The sequence below is a fragment of the Gambusia affinis genome, linkage group LG19 (assembly GCF_019740435.1).
Source record: "Gambusia affinis linkage group LG19, SWU_Gaff_1.0, whole genome shotgun sequence".
Classification (NCBI taxonomy): Eukaryota; Metazoa; Chordata; class Actinopteri; order Cyprinodontiformes; family Poeciliidae; genus Gambusia; species Gambusia affinis.
In genome coordinates, this window is record NC_057886.1 from 19393373 (window position 1) to 19414310 (window position 20938).

At 36.2% G+C, this 20938-nt stretch overlaps 2 protein-coding genes across 2 annotated transcripts; both read right to left on the reverse strand.

Annotated features, from left to right (window-relative positions):
• Window positions 1-2692: 2692 nt before the first annotated feature.
• On the reverse strand, window positions 2693-9735 carry LOC122821547. Its single transcript, XM_044099582.1, has 5 exons — window positions 9556-9735; window positions 7836-8108; window positions 6252-6572; window positions 5863-6126; window positions 2693-5610 (listed from the first exon to the last, which is right to left on the reverse strand). Exons 1-5 carry the CDS (start codon window positions 9593-9595, stop codon window positions 5456-5458), a joined length of 1053 nt encoding a protein of 350 aa, XP_043955517.1. The 5' UTR covers window positions 9596-9735; the 3' UTR covers window positions 2693-5455.
• A 511-nt stretch (window positions 9736-10246) lies between these two features.
• LOC122821546 (hemicentin-1-like) lies at window positions 10247-19942 on the reverse strand. Its single transcript, XM_044099581.1, has 11 exons — window positions 19791-19942; window positions 18235-18498; window positions 17834-18160; window positions 17305-17526; window positions 16967-17191; window positions 16612-16875; window positions 14605-14874; window positions 14358-14519; window positions 12947-13150; window positions 12564-12806; window positions 10247-11298 (listed from the first exon to the last, which is right to left on the reverse strand). The coding sequence occupies exons 1-11, from the start codon at window positions 19843-19845 to the stop codon at window positions 11096-11098; spliced, it is 2439 nt and encodes an 812-aa protein (XP_043955516.1). The 5' UTR covers window positions 19846-19942; the 3' UTR covers window positions 10247-11095.
• Between the last annotated feature and the right edge of the window lie 996 nt (window positions 19943-20938).

The window sequence follows — 20938 nt, forward strand, 5'->3', positions numbered from 1 at the left end:
ACACATTTTACTTTAATTATTATTTTAAATCTGTACCTCCTCAATAATAAATTAAGCACACCATAATCTAATCATTAAAAATTGTACCCTAATATTGTTATGCATATCTGCACCAAAGTCATGCCATTCTTGGATTATGGCCTTGCAGCACACAAAATCACAAATGTCTTCCAGGCCATAATTTGGACAGCTGTGCTTTACTGTGCATATTTTCATATTACTGGCAGCTATAAATATGCCCCGGCATGTCCCCAGGGTAAACATTCTTAAAGTAAAGATTTTATCTTTCAACTCATCTGCCAGGTTGTTCTAGCAAAACAAGAAAAACAAATACAAACAGTTATTACTTACTTTTTTATTGTTAGAAATGGCCAGGGAAAACTGTTTGAAGACAGAAATTATTTAAAAAAAAAGTTTTATTTTATCAGCGGAAGAGACTCTTTACATTCACAATGATGTCAGGATCTAATCAGTAGATGGCAGTGGTTTTTAATGTAAGGCTGTCTGACAGAGGCAATGGACTGAACATTTCCCAAACCTATGTTCTGATTACTGATGTTTACAACACAAAAGAATGATGCCACAATATCTTAACCTCTTAACTTAGTTGAAGTAAAACAACTCTGATTTTAAAAAAATATTTTAAAAAAACAACAACAATTACTAATTAGAGTTAGATTTAGTCATAAATGAACATTTTCAAAAACAGTTTTGTGCTTTAAACAAATTGATTTTATACACAAATTATTTTACATTAGAACCATTTCAGTATGTAGCACCTAAAAAGGGTATCACAGAAATGAGATTGTTTTGTAAGTTTAGTCAGTGCAAGATAAATACATTACTGTTAGACCTCAACTGGCAGGTATTCATGGAACAACAGATGAGACTGAAAGTTATTTTGGTGATTATTTCCTGATTCTCAAGAAATAATCACAGAACCCCTGCAAGCAGATGACTTAATAATTTTGATCGAAATTACTAATTTTGTTAGTAATTCCCTTAGGCGTTGTTTAATAGATATTCCAAAGCAAAAGTATTATTGCACAAAAATAGATAAAATATACTACAAATATTTTAAGACATTTTTAAAGAACCAACAAGCCCAAAAACATAGAATGAAATCTCATACAATCTAATCATATAGATAAATACATTTCAGTTGCAAACATTTCATTTGAGGGCTGCACAGTGGCGCAGTACAGTTGTTGCCTTGCAACAAGAAGGTCCTGGGTTTGATTCCCGGCCCGGGGTCTTTCTGCATGGAGTTTGCATGTTCTCCCTGTGCATGCGTGGGTTCTCTCCGGGTTCTCCGGCTTCCTCCCACAGTCCAGAAACATGACTGTCAGGTTAATTGGTCTCTCCAAATTCTCCCTAGGTGTGAGTGTGTGTGCATGGTTGTGTGTCCTGTATGTCTCTGTGTTGCCCTGCAACAGACTGGTGACCTGTCCATGGTGTACCCCGCTTCTCGCCCGGAACGTAGCTGGAGATCGGCACCAGCAACCCTCCTGACCCCATTAGGGATAAGGGTGAACAGAAAATGGATGGATGGATGGACATTTGATTTGACCGTGCTTCACATGGAAATTCCACACATAAATGCTCTAATGTTTTAATCTTTTCCTCCCATCAAAGAAATAATGAGATAGTGTAACTATGAGTTAAGCTTATGTTTTCAGAAGCCTAACTAAACATTTTAATAGATATAGTTTTGGTTCTTTTTTTAATATAGTCCAATTTTCCTCAAGATTTAAATGCAGCATGTCTCATAGCCAAATCTTGTAAACCAATAATTTTCTAACTTCCCCAAATCCCATAATAAAGCTTAAAAGGCTTATAGGCTTATAAGGCTTCTCTTTTGCAAAAGGGGAGAAGCGTGTCAGACTTAGCTGTTCAGGCTAACTCCAACGAGGGATTCCAGACCTTCATTATTTATTCTCTTCAGAGCAAAGATGTGTCTTCACTGTGATAATTCAACAGCACAGGCAAGTACAGGAAATGCATTCAATATGGCAACTGCAAGGATAGGTATTTTGTACAGGATATTTCAGTTCTCTTATTTGTCATAGCTACAGACGCGCCTACACCGGAAGTGTGGAAACTTTTCAACAGAAAAACACACTTTGCAGGAGTACAAAAACACAGCAGATATAACAGGAAACAAATGGTAAAAAGTATCAACATTTCCACCACACCTGATTTTTATTTGTATTACTAAAAGGGCCAGAATGTTAAACTGAAAGTATTTTGAAGAGCCACAAAATTTTATTATTTCTTTTTGCAAAAATTATGAAAACACATTTATTTTAATGTTTACGTCAACAAGAAACTATAGAATATTCTAATCAGTGAGAATTGCACCAGTCAAATGATTTTGCAAACTAAAGTTATGTCACTCTTGAACTATGGTTGAGCGGCACATAAAATCTTTCAGAGTGCCTCTAATGCAATTTGGACACCTGCCGACTGCTTGAGTGTATTCTCACATTACTCATAGTTTTAAATATGCCCCAACAAGTTCACAGGATAAATATTCTGATAGTAAAGCTTTTATCTTTGAACTCTATCAGTGTGGAAGCCCACCTGCCATGTTGTTATAGCAACACAGAAAATACAAAAACAACTGACTCACTTTTTCAGCTAAGTCTGTTGGGAATGACAGAAGAAAAACAAGTCAGTTTTAAGACAAAAGTAATGACAATAAAAACCTTTATTGTAACAGTTGAAAACAGAATTTCCTGACATTTGACTTAATTATATAAGGCTGATAGAGTGAGGTAAGGGACTGACAAAGTGGAGAAAGGAAACATTTGTTGAATCTGATCTACTTGAAACTATTCACAACATAAAAAGTGACAACAAAATATTTCAACCTTTTACTTTAGTTGATGTCAAAGAACACTGATAAAAAAAAACTGTTTTAATTAACTTAGATTTTGCCAAAAATTAATTTTTCTTTGATCGGTTTTTTGTTTCATAATAAAACATTTTAGTATACAGTATAATAGGGTACCGCATGGTTTGCAGGTTTACTCAGTGCAAAATAAATATTATCAAGGTGCAACACAGCAAACAGCAAAATGAAAAACTTAAATTACAGAACCTCACAATTTGCACATGTACCAAAAATGAATTAAAAAAATTACATTGCATGGAGTTGTGCTGAGTAACATTACTGTAGATATACGTCCAAACATAAAACAAAAATTACAAATAAAAACAAAAAATAAATCCTTAAATTTGACCCACTACGCTTAAATGAAAATTAATAAATTTAACTAGTCATAAGTCAAGGCTAAAATATAATACAATGAACATCCAAGTTGGAAATTCTCAGATTTTGGATGAAAGGTTACGCAAGTTTAGCAGTAAAATGAGCCTGAAATCAACTGCACAAACTACCTGCTGCTGGGTTAACAACCACAATCATGTCCAAATCAAGGAGAAGACAGTTGGTTTAGTTGGAGCTGTAAAAAAAAGAAAGAAAAAAGAGAAAAACAACAACAAAAAAGCTAAGCTGCACCTCAGCCACACACATTTTGAACCCATCTAATTCTTTCCAGAATTTTTGCATTCTTTTCAGTGGGTGAAGATAATTTAATCTGATTGTTTCCCTGGTACAGAGCTGGTTTTACTGCATAGACTAGATATTTTTAACAGGATTGAGGGTGGGGCTTGGTGTAAGTCATATTAAAAAGTTAATCTTAGCTTGCTTTATCCATTTCAAAACTATCTTTTAGTCAGGGCTTGAGTTAAAAAAACTGTCCAATCATAACATATTGTTGCACATTCATTAAAATTTTTTTTGAAAAGTGTAAACAATTTCTTTTAACAGCACAACGAGCAAGCAAACTTCAAGTAACAATGTTATAATGTATTTGAACAAAAACAAAAAAGGGGAAATACCTATGCCGTGAACGGCCGCCTCATGGAAACTCAAAAAGCCACACATTCATTGACATATAAGTCAATTAATTAGCAAGTAATGTAGGATAGTCAATATGATAAGCTAAAAGAAGACATTACCCAGAGCTGGGTAAAGATTTTGCTGTTGTTTGTCTGATTCTTTAAATGTTCAGGACTCTCTTTAAGAGACCCAAACCACTTAATTTTTAACAAAATCAAATTTGGCTTGATCTGGAGAAGAGAAACTTTCTATTGCTGCTATGGTAGAGTCTATGGGACTCAAGAAAATATCTGGTTGAGCCAGTAATTTTGTTTGGTCTAGAGAAACTGGTGGTCCGAGAGAGGATGTTGCAGATGAGTGAAAGATGCTATATGTCCCAAATTGTGCTTTAACGTGTTCAGAAAATTGGGCTGGAGAATTATAGAAACTAAAGTTTCTTGTGAAACTTCAAGGTGCATGAAAAACGATAAAGATCTGGTGAGGTGAAAATTCCACCAACACTTGGAATATTGAGAAAACTTTATTAGCTAGTTGAGACACTTCTGCTTGTGACATCGGGTAAAAGAGGAATTAAAAATACAGACAGCCTGACGTTTAGCTGCAAAAATAACTCATTTTGATGAATAGACAAAGAGAATACTTAAACTTACAGTAAACTGGTAATACATGCAAGTCTGATGCAAGCCTTTTTTCCGTTATCCTCTGCAACAATTTCTACTGCTGTTTCAACAGACTTATTGACTGGACGTCAATCGGTCCCTTCAAATGTTTGCTCATGGACCATTTTATCTCCTTTGTGCCAGGATATGACAAGCCTGTTTACTGGTGCAACATTATGAACTAAGCACTGTAAGAGATGATATTCACCATTGGCTATCAGAGGGGTCGGAGGCTTTGGCATAAATACCTTCCCTGGCATTTCCACAGCAAAATGTCCTTTTAACATGTTCAGAAAATTGGGCTGGAGAATTATAGATACTAAAGTTTCTTGTGAAACGTCAAGGTGCATGAAAAAGGATAAAGATCTGGTGAGGTGAAAACTCCACCAACTCTTGGAATATTGAGAAAACGTTATTAGCTAGTTGAGACACTTCAGCTTGTGACATCGTGTTGAGTAAACTTGTTTCCTCAGAATTTCGAGTGTTGCTGGAGCTTCAACCTAAAGCTCTTTACCACTTTACAATCTTCACAGAATATTTTCATAAAAGCTAACATTTTAACATTAATAGAAGGTGTTTGACTTTTGGGAGATGAAAAACGTACTGTGCTTTTAGCTTTGGCTCAGTGTTGGAAGCATGCAACACCTTTTTATACCAGCAAACATGACAACGTGCATCTGAGAAACCAGTCTTGTGTCAAATAGGCAGTAATGCAGCACAAAAAGCCAAAGTACAACTTTAACACAATATGGTTATTGTGTTAAACCTGAAATACAAATGGGTAAATTGAAAAGAATAACTGATCCCAGAGAAGACTTTGAATGTCCATAATGTTTCACCAAGGACAAAATCTTACAGTAAAGCCATCCAACATTAAATTATGCAAAAGTCAGATTTCTTTCGGACTGGAGGGAGGAGGTTGATAGATAGTTCTTGGGATAGCACACGATCCACTTCTTGTCCCAAAAACGCCGCCAATGATGATGATCACAACTCCTAGAGTCAGAAATACTCCAAGCAGGGCTTTCCTGGTGTTACAATTACCTGTGGGAGATGAGAATTTTTGTTATATTCTCACTCTGGACAGACCTTCTGGTCTTGCAAAAGAATAATGTCTTTGTTTATGATAAGCTACACGTCCCAAAATAAGGTTTACAACAGAATAACAATAACAACAGAAGCTCCAGCAGTGGTCTCCGGTTGACCACTTAATAGAGAACAGTAGCATGGAGGGTTATTGACAAACAGTATGCAGAAGGAAAAGATAGTCTAAGATTACTGGAGTGATGTGATTACCTTCAGGTTTGTTGAGGTGGAAATATTTGATTCTTTCCCCAGCAACATTAGAGGCTACACATTTGTAGACTACTGGAGTCCTGAAATCCAAAGTAAAAATCGACCCAGTAGCATTTTGCTCCTGCATCCCCTCTAGCGTAGGTTCTGAAAAGTGCCACTTGTAAACTGGAGTAGGGTTTCCTGTAGCCGTGCAGTTTAAAGATATTTTTGCACCAACAACATTTTCCAGGGTCTCATTTTCAGGCTCAGTGAAATTTGGTTTATCTGATGATGAGCATTAAATTATGTAGAGAGAAGGAAAAATAGGAATTAAAAATACAGACAGTCTGACATTTAGCTGCAAAAATAACTCATTTTGATGAATAGACAAAGAGAATATATAAACTTACAGTAAACTGTTAATACATGCAACTCTGATTTCATCGGCTGAGGACTTTGTTCTGCTGGTAAGTCCAGCCTTGCTTCACACCAGACTTTTTTTCCGTTATCCTCTGCAACAATTTCTACTGTTGTTTCAACAGACTTATTGGCTGGACGTCGATCGATACCTTCAAACGATTGCTCATAGAATATTTCATCTCCTTTGTGCCAGGATATGTGAAGCCTGTTTACTGGTGCAACATCATGAACTGAGCACTGTAAGAGATGATATTCACCATCGGCTATCAGAGGGGTCGGAGGCTTTGGCATAAATACCTTCTCTGGCATTTCTACAGCAAAAGGTGATACAGGAAAAAGTAAATTAGAACATTAACAATATTTTCTTATCAGTCTATATTAATATGAAAAGTATCCACAGCACATTGGTTTAAAGCCTTATTCAAAATTGCATCATATTATTATTTTTTCTCAAAATTCTACATGCAAATACCCCATTATGAATATGGAAAACTTTTTAGTTTCTATTTATTAAAAATAGAAACCAAGAAATCACATTTATGCAAGTATTTACAGTCTCTACTTAATAATATATTGATCCAGCTTTGACAACAACTGCAGCCTTAAGTCTTTTTGAATATAAGGCCACAAGTTTAGCTCACCCATCCTTAGGCAGTTTCACCCATCCTTCCTTGTAGGTTTCCAGTTCAATCAAGTTTAATGGGAGACGTCTGTTGGGCATTTACAGATTTTCCAAAGATGGTTAATCAGATTCAAGGCTGGACTCTGGTTTGGCCACTCCACGACATTTATATTTGTTCTGAAGTCACTGTGAGATCTTTACAGTGTGCTTCACCTGAGTCTGAAGTCTAGATGACTCTGGAGCTGGTTTTCATCAAGTATGTCTCTGTGCATTGCTCAATTCATATTTCCCTCTATCCTGACTAGTCTGCCAGTTCTTGTTTCTGCAAAACATCCCCACAGATGATGCTGACACCAATATTCTTCATTGTAGGGATTGTACTAACCTGGTGGTGAGCTAAGCCTAATTTCCTCCAAACATGATGCCTGGTATTCACACCAAAATGTTCAAACTTGTTCTCATCAGACCACAGAATTTTGTTCTTCATGGCCTTAGAATCCTTCCTTGTGCCTTTTATTAAGGAGTTGTTTTCTTCTGGACACCCTAACAGTATGTTCTTGGTTACCTTTCTGACTAAAGCCCTTCTCTCATGATCTCTCAGTTTAGATGGCCGATTAGCTCAAGAAGAATCCCTATAGTTCCAAACATGTTCCATTTATGAACATTGAGATTAAGACCATTAGGATATGCAAAGCAGCACACACCACTATGCATCCTTCCACAGATTTCTACTTCAAGACAATTTTCATGTTGAAGGCTTACGTAAATGTGATTTCTAAGTTTTCCATTTTTAATCAATTTATAAAACATTCAGCCTTTTTTCTACATTGTCATAATTGGGGCAAGGGATTAATTCATACAACTTGTAAAGACTGGAAATGAATACTTCCCAGATTGTATATATATGAGCATCTTACATAAGATTGTTACATATATTATCCAACTTACTTACTGTAAATAGTAATTGGTAGTGGTACAATATGCTGTTCACCATTAGAATACGCAATATAACATTTTGGGGCAGTCATCCAGTCGTTAACATTGCTAAGGTTCACATCTAAAGTGGACAATCCCTCTATAAGACCAGTTCCTCCAAATGAAGACTCCCAGCCAATCCCGTCCGTATTGTTGCATGTTGTCCTGCAGTTGGCTGACGCAGAACCTCCAAATTTCACATAAACCATCGGGGGAGTGAACACAGTTTCACAGCCATGTGCACGCTTTCCTAGAAGGATACAGTTCACATAAATTAAGTAAAAGTTTTTACTGCACAAACAGCCATTTAAAACGGCTAATAAGGGCTGAAACGATTAATCAGATTAGTTGTGACAAATCTATAATTTAAATCATCTTCAACTTATTTAGCAATTAATTAATCGTTAACTGGAGTATATATACTCAAAGCCAGGTCATTTTCTGAAATGACACCACACTCAGAGTAGTAATTATGACAAAACTGTACAAATGATTATTAGGATACCTGCAGGATTCTTGTCGTTAGTTTGGGCACTTACCCATTCTCCAAGACTGATTACTAACTTGGGACACTTGAGCAACTGCTCAACCCAGTTATTAAACCATGACTGCAAACCAACTCATCTCCTCCACAGAGGAGAGGAAGAGATGCTTGCACATTTTAACATGCATCCTCCTCCCATTCATGACAGTCTGCTACTATGTTCTATTCAGAACTCCTCAAGTGGAAATTTTATAGGTCCCCCTAATTCAAACTATGTGAAAAAAGAAAAAAAAAACTTTCTATTACGGTAATCACATTTTGCTATCTAATAATTAACTGGTAAATTAAAAAATAATCATCAGATTATGCAGTATAGATGTTAAATCAAGTAGAATAAGCTGAGCTTTGTACAGGTAGCTGTTAGAAGTATTTTTTTGGTGCAGATTCATCCTTTGCTACAAATGATCAAACACACTAAAGTAATGCTATGTTATTGCATTTTAAGTAAGAAAAGTATTATTTTCTTATGGAATTGAGCAACCTGACAGCATGACAGCAACATGTTTTCACCTTAATGACATGATTTTCTATAAAATCCAAAGGAAAATTCAACCCTGCATGCTTTACAGCAATAAACATAGTGACTAAATATCCAGTATCCTGAAGTGTTTGTATTGCTGAAATTATCTTAAGCAACATTTCACTTTCCAAACTGCATCACTTGATCTTCTCAGGTTTTCTAGTGCTTTGAAAAAGAAGTTCTGGCAAACCAGGGTCATTTTAATTTGTCCCACGGCTCAAATTAAAAAAGGGCATTCATTATCTTACATATCCATGTTTTCTCTAAAAGGCAACCCACTTTCTCAGCAATGTGTAAATTAAAAATAACTAAAGACAGCTGTTGGAGGTCTGCATCAAATGACAATGATTCATTACATATCTTGCAGAAGTTTTTACCACTTTAATTGCACTGAAAATTTACGTACCTAAGTTTTGTCTCTTCTATAAGCTACTGTATGGTTTATGAGACCAGTAGTCATTAAAATCTGATTCCAGTTCAGAAGTAATAAAAAGAGTGTCATAGTGTTCCTTAGAAAGAATGCAAGGGCGTAGGCTGAGAAATGAAAACCGACACCCTAATGTGAAAATGTTCGAGGTAACCTACTGTATCAGCAGAAGCAGTCAAGAAAGGCAGAAATGAAAGTTTAGTTACCTGCGTAGATCATAAAGGCGAAGAACAGAAACAACCGCATCGTGGTTTTAGGTACTGCTGGGCGCTCAGAGCGAAGGGATGTACGGTTACGGTGACACACACTTCCACCTAGATCTGGAGCGATTGAACTACAGTACGGCGCTTCTCTTCCGCCCTAAAGCATTGAGAATCATTGAAAGAAAAAGCAAATGTGGTGCGTTGACGTGCATTTCGTTAAGCTCCCTTTTGTGAGTCATAGAGTTCAAAACTTGTTGCAGCAAGTAAGCCTAAGCCCCACGCCCTTTGTTTCTCAGTGATATCGAGAAGTAGTTAATAACTTTTTATAAAACGAGCCTTTCATTACTTTAATCACAACAGCTGAGGGTGTTCTGTTCATGAAAAACTTAGTATCACAACTTTTCCGAGGAACAGCGTCTGCGGTTGCTTTAACGATCTAAAGATAGTTCTTTCTATGTGTTGAAAGGTCAAACCTGTTTTTTTTTTTTTAGCAGAGGTACGTTTAGTTTCACTTGTGTTGCTCTAGTTTTCTTTCAAGTGTAGAAGTAAACAAATAAAAAGCATATTGATAGTTGAGTCACATGGCCCTTTGAATTAAAACTGGCCTAAGATTGTGGTTAATACAGAAATTCTTAAGTAAATTAAACTAAAGTACTTTTCTATTGTTTAAATGTATTATTTCAGACACAACGTGTTATGAAAGTGCATAAGTTTAATAGTTAAAAAAACGATTTACACAAAGTTAAATATTTACAGCAGTATTCACAAATGTATACAGTGTGTTCTTTCACATATCACTATTGAGGCTGCTTAAGCTCCAACATCATCATATGCAGTCCAATTTTAAAGCCAACTTTGAACTGTTCTCCATAAATAAATAGAAAGCTTTTCATTTACATAAAAATATTTTCTTGAATTTACATGTAAAGGCTACAAATGCCTGCAGTCACTCATAGAAAAAAAACCCACATAAAAGTGTTGAACAACAGAATTTGTTCAATCAGGCTTCAGCCTAGAACAGTATGGCACCACTAACAAAGGGCTTACAGTTCGAGGATGCAGATTGTATGCAAAACGCAAAAGCGGGGAATTTTCCAAAGATATTTCAACTTTCACTAAGTTATTGATGCTAACCAATTAAAAAGAAGTAGATATAACTTCTTAGTGACAAATGAAGTTTTACATTGATTTTAAATGTTGCCTAGTTTCTTAATGAACTGAGTAAACAATGAAGAAAGGTCGAAGATGCACAAAATAATAATCATAACACACTCCTTTCTTACAAAAAATACATCTCTTTCATCTCATTCAATTTTTATCTTCTCACTCCTTCATTTTGCCTGATATACTAAAAAAAAATAAAGCTCTGACAATTTTTCCTTCATCATAAAAGCATGAAACTTCTTTAAGAATAAAATGTGGGGAAGCAGATGTGACAATAATATGATACTTTGAGCAGCAGAAGCTATATTCAACCGGTCCAAGTGTGAATCTGAATTCAGACTGAGCAGATATTCTTAATGTGCCGTTGAAAAGAGTGCTGCTAAGACAGCTTGGTCACTGGTAGCTGGATGTCCCAGCCGTCATGAGCCACATTCCCATTGTGACTGCTGAGTTTAGGGTTTTTAAGGCTGTAGCGACGCATTTTGGTGTTCTTGTAGTAGATTGAGTAGATGAAGACAAAAATGATGGAGATGGCCACAACTGTCAGAGCCACAAATCCAGCTAGGAGGGGCAGGTAGTCCTCTGAAAGCAGAAAAATAACATATTAATACAAAAAAAAAAAAAAAACACTAAAATTTAAGATTTCTTTGTTGGTTAAGATGTTTAAAAAATATTTTCTTGGTATGAAAATGCATAAACCTTTTTTATCTTGTCAGCACCTAGAGAAAAAAAATCTGCATTTACTGATTATTCAAAATAATAAAAAGGTTTCTTTGCCATTCAAAACAGATGTTCTAGGTAAGGTTTTTGTTCTAAACACAAAACAACTACATTTGTGCACAATTTATTGTCCATTGCTGTTCAGCACAATTTGCCTATTAAGTTTATGTTTGTATATTTCAGCTTTTCTTTTTAGATTTTGTGATTATTCAAGACTTTACTGACAAGTAAATCAGACGAGACGTGAGCAAACAGAAAATGGTGAAAGAATTGCAGAAACAGTCCTTGGCTCGAGAATCAAACTGCAGACACCTGAAGACCAATCAAAGTCATAACCGACTAACATTTCTTCCATCACCACATGATGTGGCAGGGAGGGAATTTTTTTCGTTTGGACAGGTGGTGTGATATGACTGGTGAAATAGAAACATACTATGACATTTAAAAACACTTTTGAACCGGGATCTTCAAATCCGGGCTTCGAGGGCCAATGAAGTTTCTAGATGTGTCTCTGCTTCAATACACCTGAATCAAATGGCTGAATTACTTTTTCAGTTTGCAGTCAAGTTATCCAGAGTCCTGTTGATGAACTCTGTGTTTGAGTCAGGTGTATTGAAGCAGAGATGCACCTAATGGTTGCAGGACGCCGGCCCTTGAGTCCTAGAATTGAAAACCCCTGCTCCAGGAGACGGGATGAATATAGTTAGCTCTGTCATCAGCAGCAACATGAAGGCTGTGACATTCACAAACTAATGCACTAAACATTACCATCGCCGCATCAAACATTAACCTGTCCTGTTCTGACACAGCATGCGATTATTTTATGGATGGACCCTACTTTCTTTGTTCCTAAAACACATTTTTCACATTCATGTTTTGCAAGTGAAATCACTTTTCTTCATAGGCTTTGAAAATAAAAACTTGACAGTTGTGCTAAAGATTAGTTTAAAACGTAAAGCAAACCACTATGAATCAAACAACAGGACACCTACAGTTAGGGTACAAAATATTAAATACCTCACTTTTATGTTTTTTTTTCTGAACCTGCAGAGCTTTAAAATGACCACTGCAAATCTCTTTAAAGCCCTTTTCCAAAAATGCATTTTCCCCAACAGGATTTTAGTTACCTTTTAAAATGACTTTAACCTCACGTGTGTCAGTGGAGAGACTGTTATTAGCAATGCAGATGTAGCTGCCTTCTTCATTTACAATGAGCGTGCCATTTGACCCAAGAAACGCTGTGGCTGAAGTGTAATTCCATGTTATCTTTGGGGCCGGGTTGCCATCAGCCTCACAAACAAGCTCCTCTTTATAACCACTGATCACTGGGACCAACTCAGGCAGCTTTGTAGTGTTAATCATGGGTTTATCTGTTGAGACACAAAGGAGGGAAAATGTGAGATAATGAAATTTATTCCGATAACTTGACTTTAAACTAGTACTTTGTCCAATAATTGACGTGACACAATGTCCATCACTCTGAGTGTAATGAAGTAAATGTAGTTCTCACAGAGGACGCTGAGTGTGAATGGATCGGATGTCATAAGTGGTGGAGGCTGAGGTCCTTTGGGTCCCAGGTTCAGTTCAGCTTCACATTTGACCTGGATTCCATGGAGAATCCTATTCAGAGTGATGTTCATGGTGCAAACCACCATTACAGGAGATTTATCCTCAGGAAAGCTGCATTCCGACTTGCTGTCTATTCCCACTGAATCTGAGGAATAAAGCAATAAGAAAAACACCTAAATCCACAGTGCTATAAAAAAGTTCTTCTGCTTTTTTTTTATGTTACACTTAAATGTTTCAGGTTACCAAACAATTTATCATTGATCAAATATGACCTAAACAAATACAATCAGCAGTTTTGAGATGTGGATATAATTTTTAAGAGGGGAAAAAAAGCGATTCAAAGGAACCTGGCAGTAATGGCCTCCCTGATTAAATCATGAATGAATTGTGATTAACCATACGTTTAATTCAATTTCACTATCTGTGGCCAAGATTAATCACCGTCTCTTCTTTAGGATCAAGAAATCACTTAAATAGAATGTGTCTGATCACATGAACACGATCTCAAAAAGCAGCTACTCCATGATGGGGAAAAAAAAAATTATTTTGCGTTCTCTCGCAAAATCTTTGCGCTTCTTCACAATAGGTTTTGCGTTCTCTCGCATTACTGTACTGATAAGTTCATGCAGCACAGTTGAATACTGAAAGTCTTTCTTACAGTGACCACCGTACTTTCTGCTATAATATAAGGTTTTCTTAAAGTTTTTCCATGTATGTTAATGTCTTGTTTGGGAGATATCTGAAGTTGTGTATCTTTTTATGTAGGATAGAAATGCATCACAAAATGCAAAAGCAAAACAAGTCAAACATGAGCTTTCCATCTTCCTTCTAAGATATAAACAAACTTTACATCTGAAGGAACGAAAGACAAAATATGCTTGACTGACAGTTTAATTTTAAGTTGATGATTAATGATTTATCTATTTTTGGAACAACTTATGGTCTTCAGGGGAAAACTGGTGTCAGCATATGCTGTGTTGGTTAATCCTTTTCCAAAGTTATGTAAAAAAAAACAACAAAAAAAAACACTGCCACATCTCACAAATATTAGATGGGAGTTTTTGCCACCAAGGCTGGCATAACCATTAATTAAGTTGTTCACATAGGGCCAGTTTGAGATTTTAATTTTCTCTGTTCCTTGTACTAACACAGGTCATTGCTGATATTATAGTTTGTTTGTTAGCAAACACTTTTACACACCAGTGTAGGCACATTTTCAAAATGTGTAATATAATAGAGAAGAAAGGCCTTGGCATGAGGACTCAATAAACGCTAAGATGTACTGTTAATTTTGCTGAGATAGTTGACTTTTGTACAAATAAACAATAAATAATAAAAAAAGAATCTTGTACCAGGCTCAATAGTTTCATTCCCTCTTTGCCACAACCACCGTACTCTGAGAAGTTTTGCAGGAGCCACTTTCACAATTTTACACTCCAGCATCATGTTACTTCCCTCTTCTGTGGATGCTGAGTTGTTCACAGTTTCATTCACAGAGACATTGTCTGGTTGTTCTGCAGGTGAGACAAATGAAAACGATTAAAAAGTTATATGGTGATGAGAAATAGCGACAACAGGACACAAATGAGACCTACTTACTGTAAAGAATGTAGTGTAGAGTTTTGTTACACCATCCTATTCCCAAAAACGTTGCATGACAAACAGGACTTGGGTCCCAGTCTTTATCTGTGTTTGGAGTCCAGCTTATGTTTTCCTTTATATTTGTTCCATTCTTCTGTCTGATCAGCCAGTACACATTGCTATCAGAGTTATTGGTTTGGGCACTGCACTCCACAGACTGCGTGCTGCTTTGGTATTGCAACACCATTGTGTCTGGTTGTATTTCAATAGGACATTCCTGCTTGGCACCTGTAGAAAACAGAGAGGGAACAGGGAATGTTATTTCACTTCAGTGACCACAGGCATTGTGATAACACAGCATTTCTATGTATAGTGGCATAACGAAAAATGTTGAAAAGTGAAGAGTGCCTTAACACAATAGTGGGTCTGGAGGCAGCAGGAAAAGGTTCAGGAAGGATATTCCCCTCCCTTAAATGGTGGAATCTGTGCCCAGCATTCTTAAGCTGTTCTGTATTAAGTTTAATGCGTCATATCCAAACAATCCACTTGTCTCACACACGATAATTATGAAGCTTTATTATTGTTTAAATAACAATTATGAAGTCGTACATTAAAGAAGCTAAAAAAAGTTGTGTTTCTGATTTTCTACTCGTACTACTTTGACATCAAGTCTGAATCTGATTATCCCATCGTATTTATACTTTTCCCCGACAAACATTTTAGTTTAGCTTTTCGAATCTGCCACCTAAACGTGCAGGCAACCTTAATTTAGCAACAGGCAATGAGACATATTTACCCCGACACAAAAAGAAAACATGACGTCTTAAGTGCTCACATTAAGAGGCACAACTTACTGGAGTGTGTCCCGTTAGAAAGCCTCAACAGCTGTAAAATCAAAAGCACTAACAGCAGGCGAGGGCAGCTGAAATTCTCCATTGAAATACAATTAAAGAGGTAATTTCTCCAGCTTTCTCTACACTTCTGCTCCTCTGGAGTTTCTCCCGCTTTACCTCAGCTGCACGGAAACAACCAGAGGCGGACTGAATGGAAGTATGAGGACTTATTTCTTTTTTTTTAAGCAACAAGCTATGCTAAGCTACCGTTACAGGCTCCAAGCCGCTCCTCATCGGGCGGAGAGGAAGACAGCCCCCCCCAAAACATTGGGCAGAGAGTCACGGCATGCCCACACACTCCCACCGAGACTATAAAAGTAGCAGCTGAACAGCAACAAGCTGTGCTGGCTGCAGCTAAACTATCAGTGGAAAGAAACAAGCGACAGAATAAAGCGTTGATGATTCAAAGTGACTAATCTGGAATATTTAAATGCCTTCCCTGGAAAATATTTCACGAACTGCCACAGTTTCATATTATATTATATTATATTATATTATATTATATTATATTATATTATATTATATTATATTATATTATATTATATTATATTATATTATATTATATTATATTATATTATATTATATTATATTATATTATATTATATTATATTATATTATATTATATTATATTATATTATATTATATTATATTATATTATGTATTTGACTGGCCCAAAGTCCAGACCATGGACTCTATATTAAGATTTTAAAACTGTAGTTTTCACATATTATTTGTGGTGAATGAATTGAAATGCAAACTTTTCAGTTTTATTTGTAAAGAATTTTTCAACTCTTGAGTTGATGTACGACACAAACTAAAGAAAGCCCTATAAATACACTGACGTTTGTGAAACACCAAAAAATGTATGAATATCTTAGCAATGCATAAGGTGAAAGCCATTATCATCTTAAGGACATTAAGGAGATTTTTAGAAAATGCTCCAGATGTTTATGTACGTTGTTTATTCCTACAAATTGTAATATTTGCAGGAGTACAAATATTACAATTTATATTGTAATATTTGTATTCGGGTTTAACATAACTAGCAAGTCATGTTAAAAGAAATAATTTGACTGCTTAGATACATTCTCTCTGTTACATGCGTCAGTCCCCTTCATTGTATTGGACCTACCTTTGACAGTGACTCTAACTGTTTTGGAGACTTTTCCTCTCTCATTCCAAGCATGGCAAGTGTAGGAACCAATGTTGAATCTAGTGGCATTGTTGATGATCAGGCGAGATATTCCATCTTCTGTTCTCTCATTCACATTGAGAGTCCTGTAGTAACTCCAGGAGTAGTTGGGTCGTGGGTTACCTACAGAAGAGCACTTCAGTCCCAAAACTTCCCCAACCTCAACTTCTGAATCTTCAAGCTCCACTATATGTGATGGCGGGTCTACAGAAAAAACAATTGGCCATGTATAAGTTGTAGGAAAGCAAGCACACATCATGTGTATTTTACCAAAAACAAATTATGAAGTGCTTACAATGAACCACAATGTCCACTGTGACGTTGAGAGTTTCCAGATGGTTTGAAACTCTGACGACATACTGGCCCGCATCGCTCCTTGTTAGGATTTCTGGAGGTTGAACCTCCTCTTCATCTTTGTACCAGATCTCAGTAGGTTCTGGAAAGCCCTCACTGCATTTGAAGTTGTATCGAGTGAATTCTAGAAAAATAAATGTACGTGGGCATGTCCACTCTGGTCCATCTGTAGTGAAAAACATAAAACACGATTAGACTTGCTTTACACTAAGAACACATTATCTACAAAATGGTTAAAATGTTTGGAGAAGACATTTAACATGCAAGAATTACACTCACAGAACACAATAAGTTGGACTTTTTTTTCAACCGATGTAAGACCTTCTGCTTTGACTTCATATGTTCCCGTGTCATTTCTTCGCAGAGAATGCCCAGGGTTTATGGAATGTCCATTTATCAGCCACTGAATGTGTGGAGTGGGGCTTCCTGTCACGTTACATTTCCCATCCAAAGATTCTCCCTCCTGAACCTCTACGGTGTGACATTCGATCTCAGGTCCAACTAGCATAGAAAAATACAAACAATTTAACATGAGTCTAAGGACAGGGAAATGAAGTGGGTTTTGTGTAAGATCCTGGCACATCAGTGAAGTATTCTTGTTGCATTTTGGTTGCTGTGTTTCAGGAGTCCAGCATGTAAAGGTGAGTTAAATATCTCAATAGCATGGTGATTACATAATGTTTTTGTTGGGCATTGCTGCAGTACAAAATTAATTCAACACTGATTTTATTTTTATGAAGTCTGGTTTGATTGTGAACAGTCCAAAGAAAGACAAACAAAAATGTAAAATACAATATACATTACTTACACTTCACTCCAATACTTAAATCATGTGAAGATACATTAAATTGTGGACCTTCTGGCCCCAAGTCCATATGTGCTTCGCATCTGATAGTGGTTCGGTCATCCTGTCTTGTCGGTGTAAAACGAAAGATGGACGTCTGGTTGGTGGGTTGCTTTGTGCTATTTGTAAGATTCTCACTGTTGATTACCTGGTTTCCCTTGTACCACCTTACAATGAGATTTTGAACAGGTGCAATATTGAGAATACTACATGTGAAGCTATACTCTTCATTTTCTATCATTTCTTCAGTGGATTCAATGCTGGAGCTGATGCTAATGTTTTCTGGAAATGCTGGAAGAAAGGAAAAGGTTTATCAGGAGTTGTTAAATTGTTAAATTGGTCTGCACTCAATCTGTTAGACCTACTGTAGATAACAAGTCCAAGTCTGGTGCTACATTGTGGGTCAATGTTGATGAAGCATATTGGATGACTGTCCCACTGTGTCACACTCTCAACTGTCAGCATCACATATCTCTTCATTTGAACTACGCCTGTGCCTCCTTGTGAAGCTTCCCAGCCGAGTCCATGAAATTTCTCTGCTGATGTTGTGCAATTGACTGAGATTGGATCTCCATATTTCACCACAACACGAGGTGGGATCAGCTCAATAGGACAGGAGGCATCTTCACCTGTTACATAAGAGTACAGTGACATATTATCTGTTGACATGATTAAGCAGAAACCGTCTCTACAGTTTTGATTTCTGATTTTAATAGTTTTTCAATAGCATTTGTTTCAATTGTCCTGAATATTGAGTCCATGGGAGTGCAAACAAGACAGGAAACATTAATTAAAGTTATATATTTAAAGAAAGTTTTTATACAAAATGACTTGTTCCATACAGTAATTTTTTTTTCAATGATTGCTAAAAATATGTCAAATGCAAAGAGGGCTTTTTCTTTTAGCAGAAACATTTATATAAAAATGCCTCACATGAGACAAAAGCCAAGTGTTTTCTTGAGTCCAAAAAAAATCCAAAGTAAACAAGATAGCATTCTTGCCACCAACATTTTGTACTTTGAACAAAAACAATAAAAAAGATTTTCAAACTCAATGATTTTATTGGCATTGAGGGATGAAAAAAAGGTTTAGAAGATTGGCTGCACATCTGATAATGTGGACTCCCTAAAACAAATATACTATTATTGTTCCAACTAATCCAACAATGGAAGTGACATCATCAACTCAACCAAAGCAAAAGTGAAAGTCTGACTGCTGTGTTTAACATCCACAAAAAATCATTTAATTTTAGTAACATCTTTTTATCTCTTATGTTTTGGAAAACATGTGAATTTTTCATAGGAATAACATTTCGGAGCTCTGCAGTTGGAGAGAGGAAAGAGCAGTGTGGCCTCATGTCTGAGCAATTTTGACACTAATGCAAAAACCAAGCTTAAAATTAAGCCAGTTGTTAGTAATCAGAATGTTGCAGAGACCGACTTATTAGTACTGATCATTTGTAGGTCCAGTTTGGAACTTAACCTACAGTAAATTCCTAATGTTATTTACTGGTTCAGTTTAATTTTGTCAAACTTACTACACCAAATCTGCTCAGATAGTTACAGAAGGTTTATTCAGCCATTGCTTTTGAATCAGAGCTTTTTTTAAGACTTGCTATTGTTCACGTAACTATCAGAAACTAAACTTTTTTTATACTGTATACAAGTCTCTTTTATCTCCTATTATACTGCTCTCTTTCAGATAAAACACAATTCCTCTAGTTTTACATTCCACATTTTTAGTTCAAAGATAGTTCAGGTATTTGGCAAAGCAATAACCACTGTGTTTTTCATACAGATTAATGGTTTTGGTTAAAACATTAGCGGTAAATGATCCATCATTGTATGACCAAAAAAGACACTACATACACTACATTTTAATTCATTCAACAACAACAAAAATCAGTAAATGTAAAGCCTACCTGGAATAAGAAGCAGCCCCACAAATAGTTGAACAAATAATATCCATTCAGTCATTGGTCTTTTTTTTAGTTTTTCTTGTCTGGTGTGAACAATGTGTCTTCTGTAGCTTGTTCCAGCTCTGCTCTGCTTCTCTTGTGGGGTAGTGCTGTGCTAACTCACTTGGAGACCAGTGGTTTTACACATCAGAAGAGGGAGGGGAAAAATACGGCCAGCTCTGATTCTCTTATGGCACACACACACACACTCACAACAAACCCTTGGTTGTTTGTGTGTGAACAAGGACACAGACTCATCATTTTTAAGAGTCAGGGGCTTTTAGTATGCTATTTTCAGTTTATACGTATCATTGTAGATCTGAAAATATCTGCAGTGGGATATTATTTGTCTCTTGTGGATGTTTGACACCTTTAAAAAGCTGTGAATGTGGCTCATGTCCTTAGTAGGTTCTGACTGAGCTTTTTTTTTTTTTTTATCTTAACTGCCTTTGAGTGTGTGGATTCGGACAAGCTTTTGCTGAGAATTGGAACAATTAGCCACATTTGATCTAACTGTCAAATGTGAGCTGACCTTAATTCTGGTGAGATTTAGACCTTGCTGAAGCATTCTTATTTGGGTGCCTGACCTGATTCTGCAGTGTCAGTCATACCTCGCTTGGGGCTGCAATATTTATTCCAGCTTGCTTGTTTTCTATGGTACTTTGGTGTCATACAAGCTTACTCTCCTTCCTTTTGCCACTTTCAAATTTCATAATATCATTTTAAAGAGTTGTGTACATAATGTGAAATGGGGTTTTTGTATGTTTTTGTCTTTTCAAACTTAATTATCGGTTTTGTTTTTTCACAAAGAACAGCGAGCTCCTGCTAAATCGCAACCAACGTAGGCCCAGAAAAATAAGCTTTAACTCCATGCTTTTTCCTCATTACATTTGCTTTTAGTGGGCATATTAACATTAAATTCAGACCAGATGTCAGTAAAAACCTAAGTAGTCCACTCTTATAAACAAGTCTATAAATGTTGTGTGATAAAGTATAATAACATGTGAAGTAGATATTAACGATATGAAGAAAAGAACAAGCACAAAGGCAAATAAAGCCATGCCTAAATCAGCACAACTTAAGATTTCTACCAGGTTTTTCTTTATAAAATT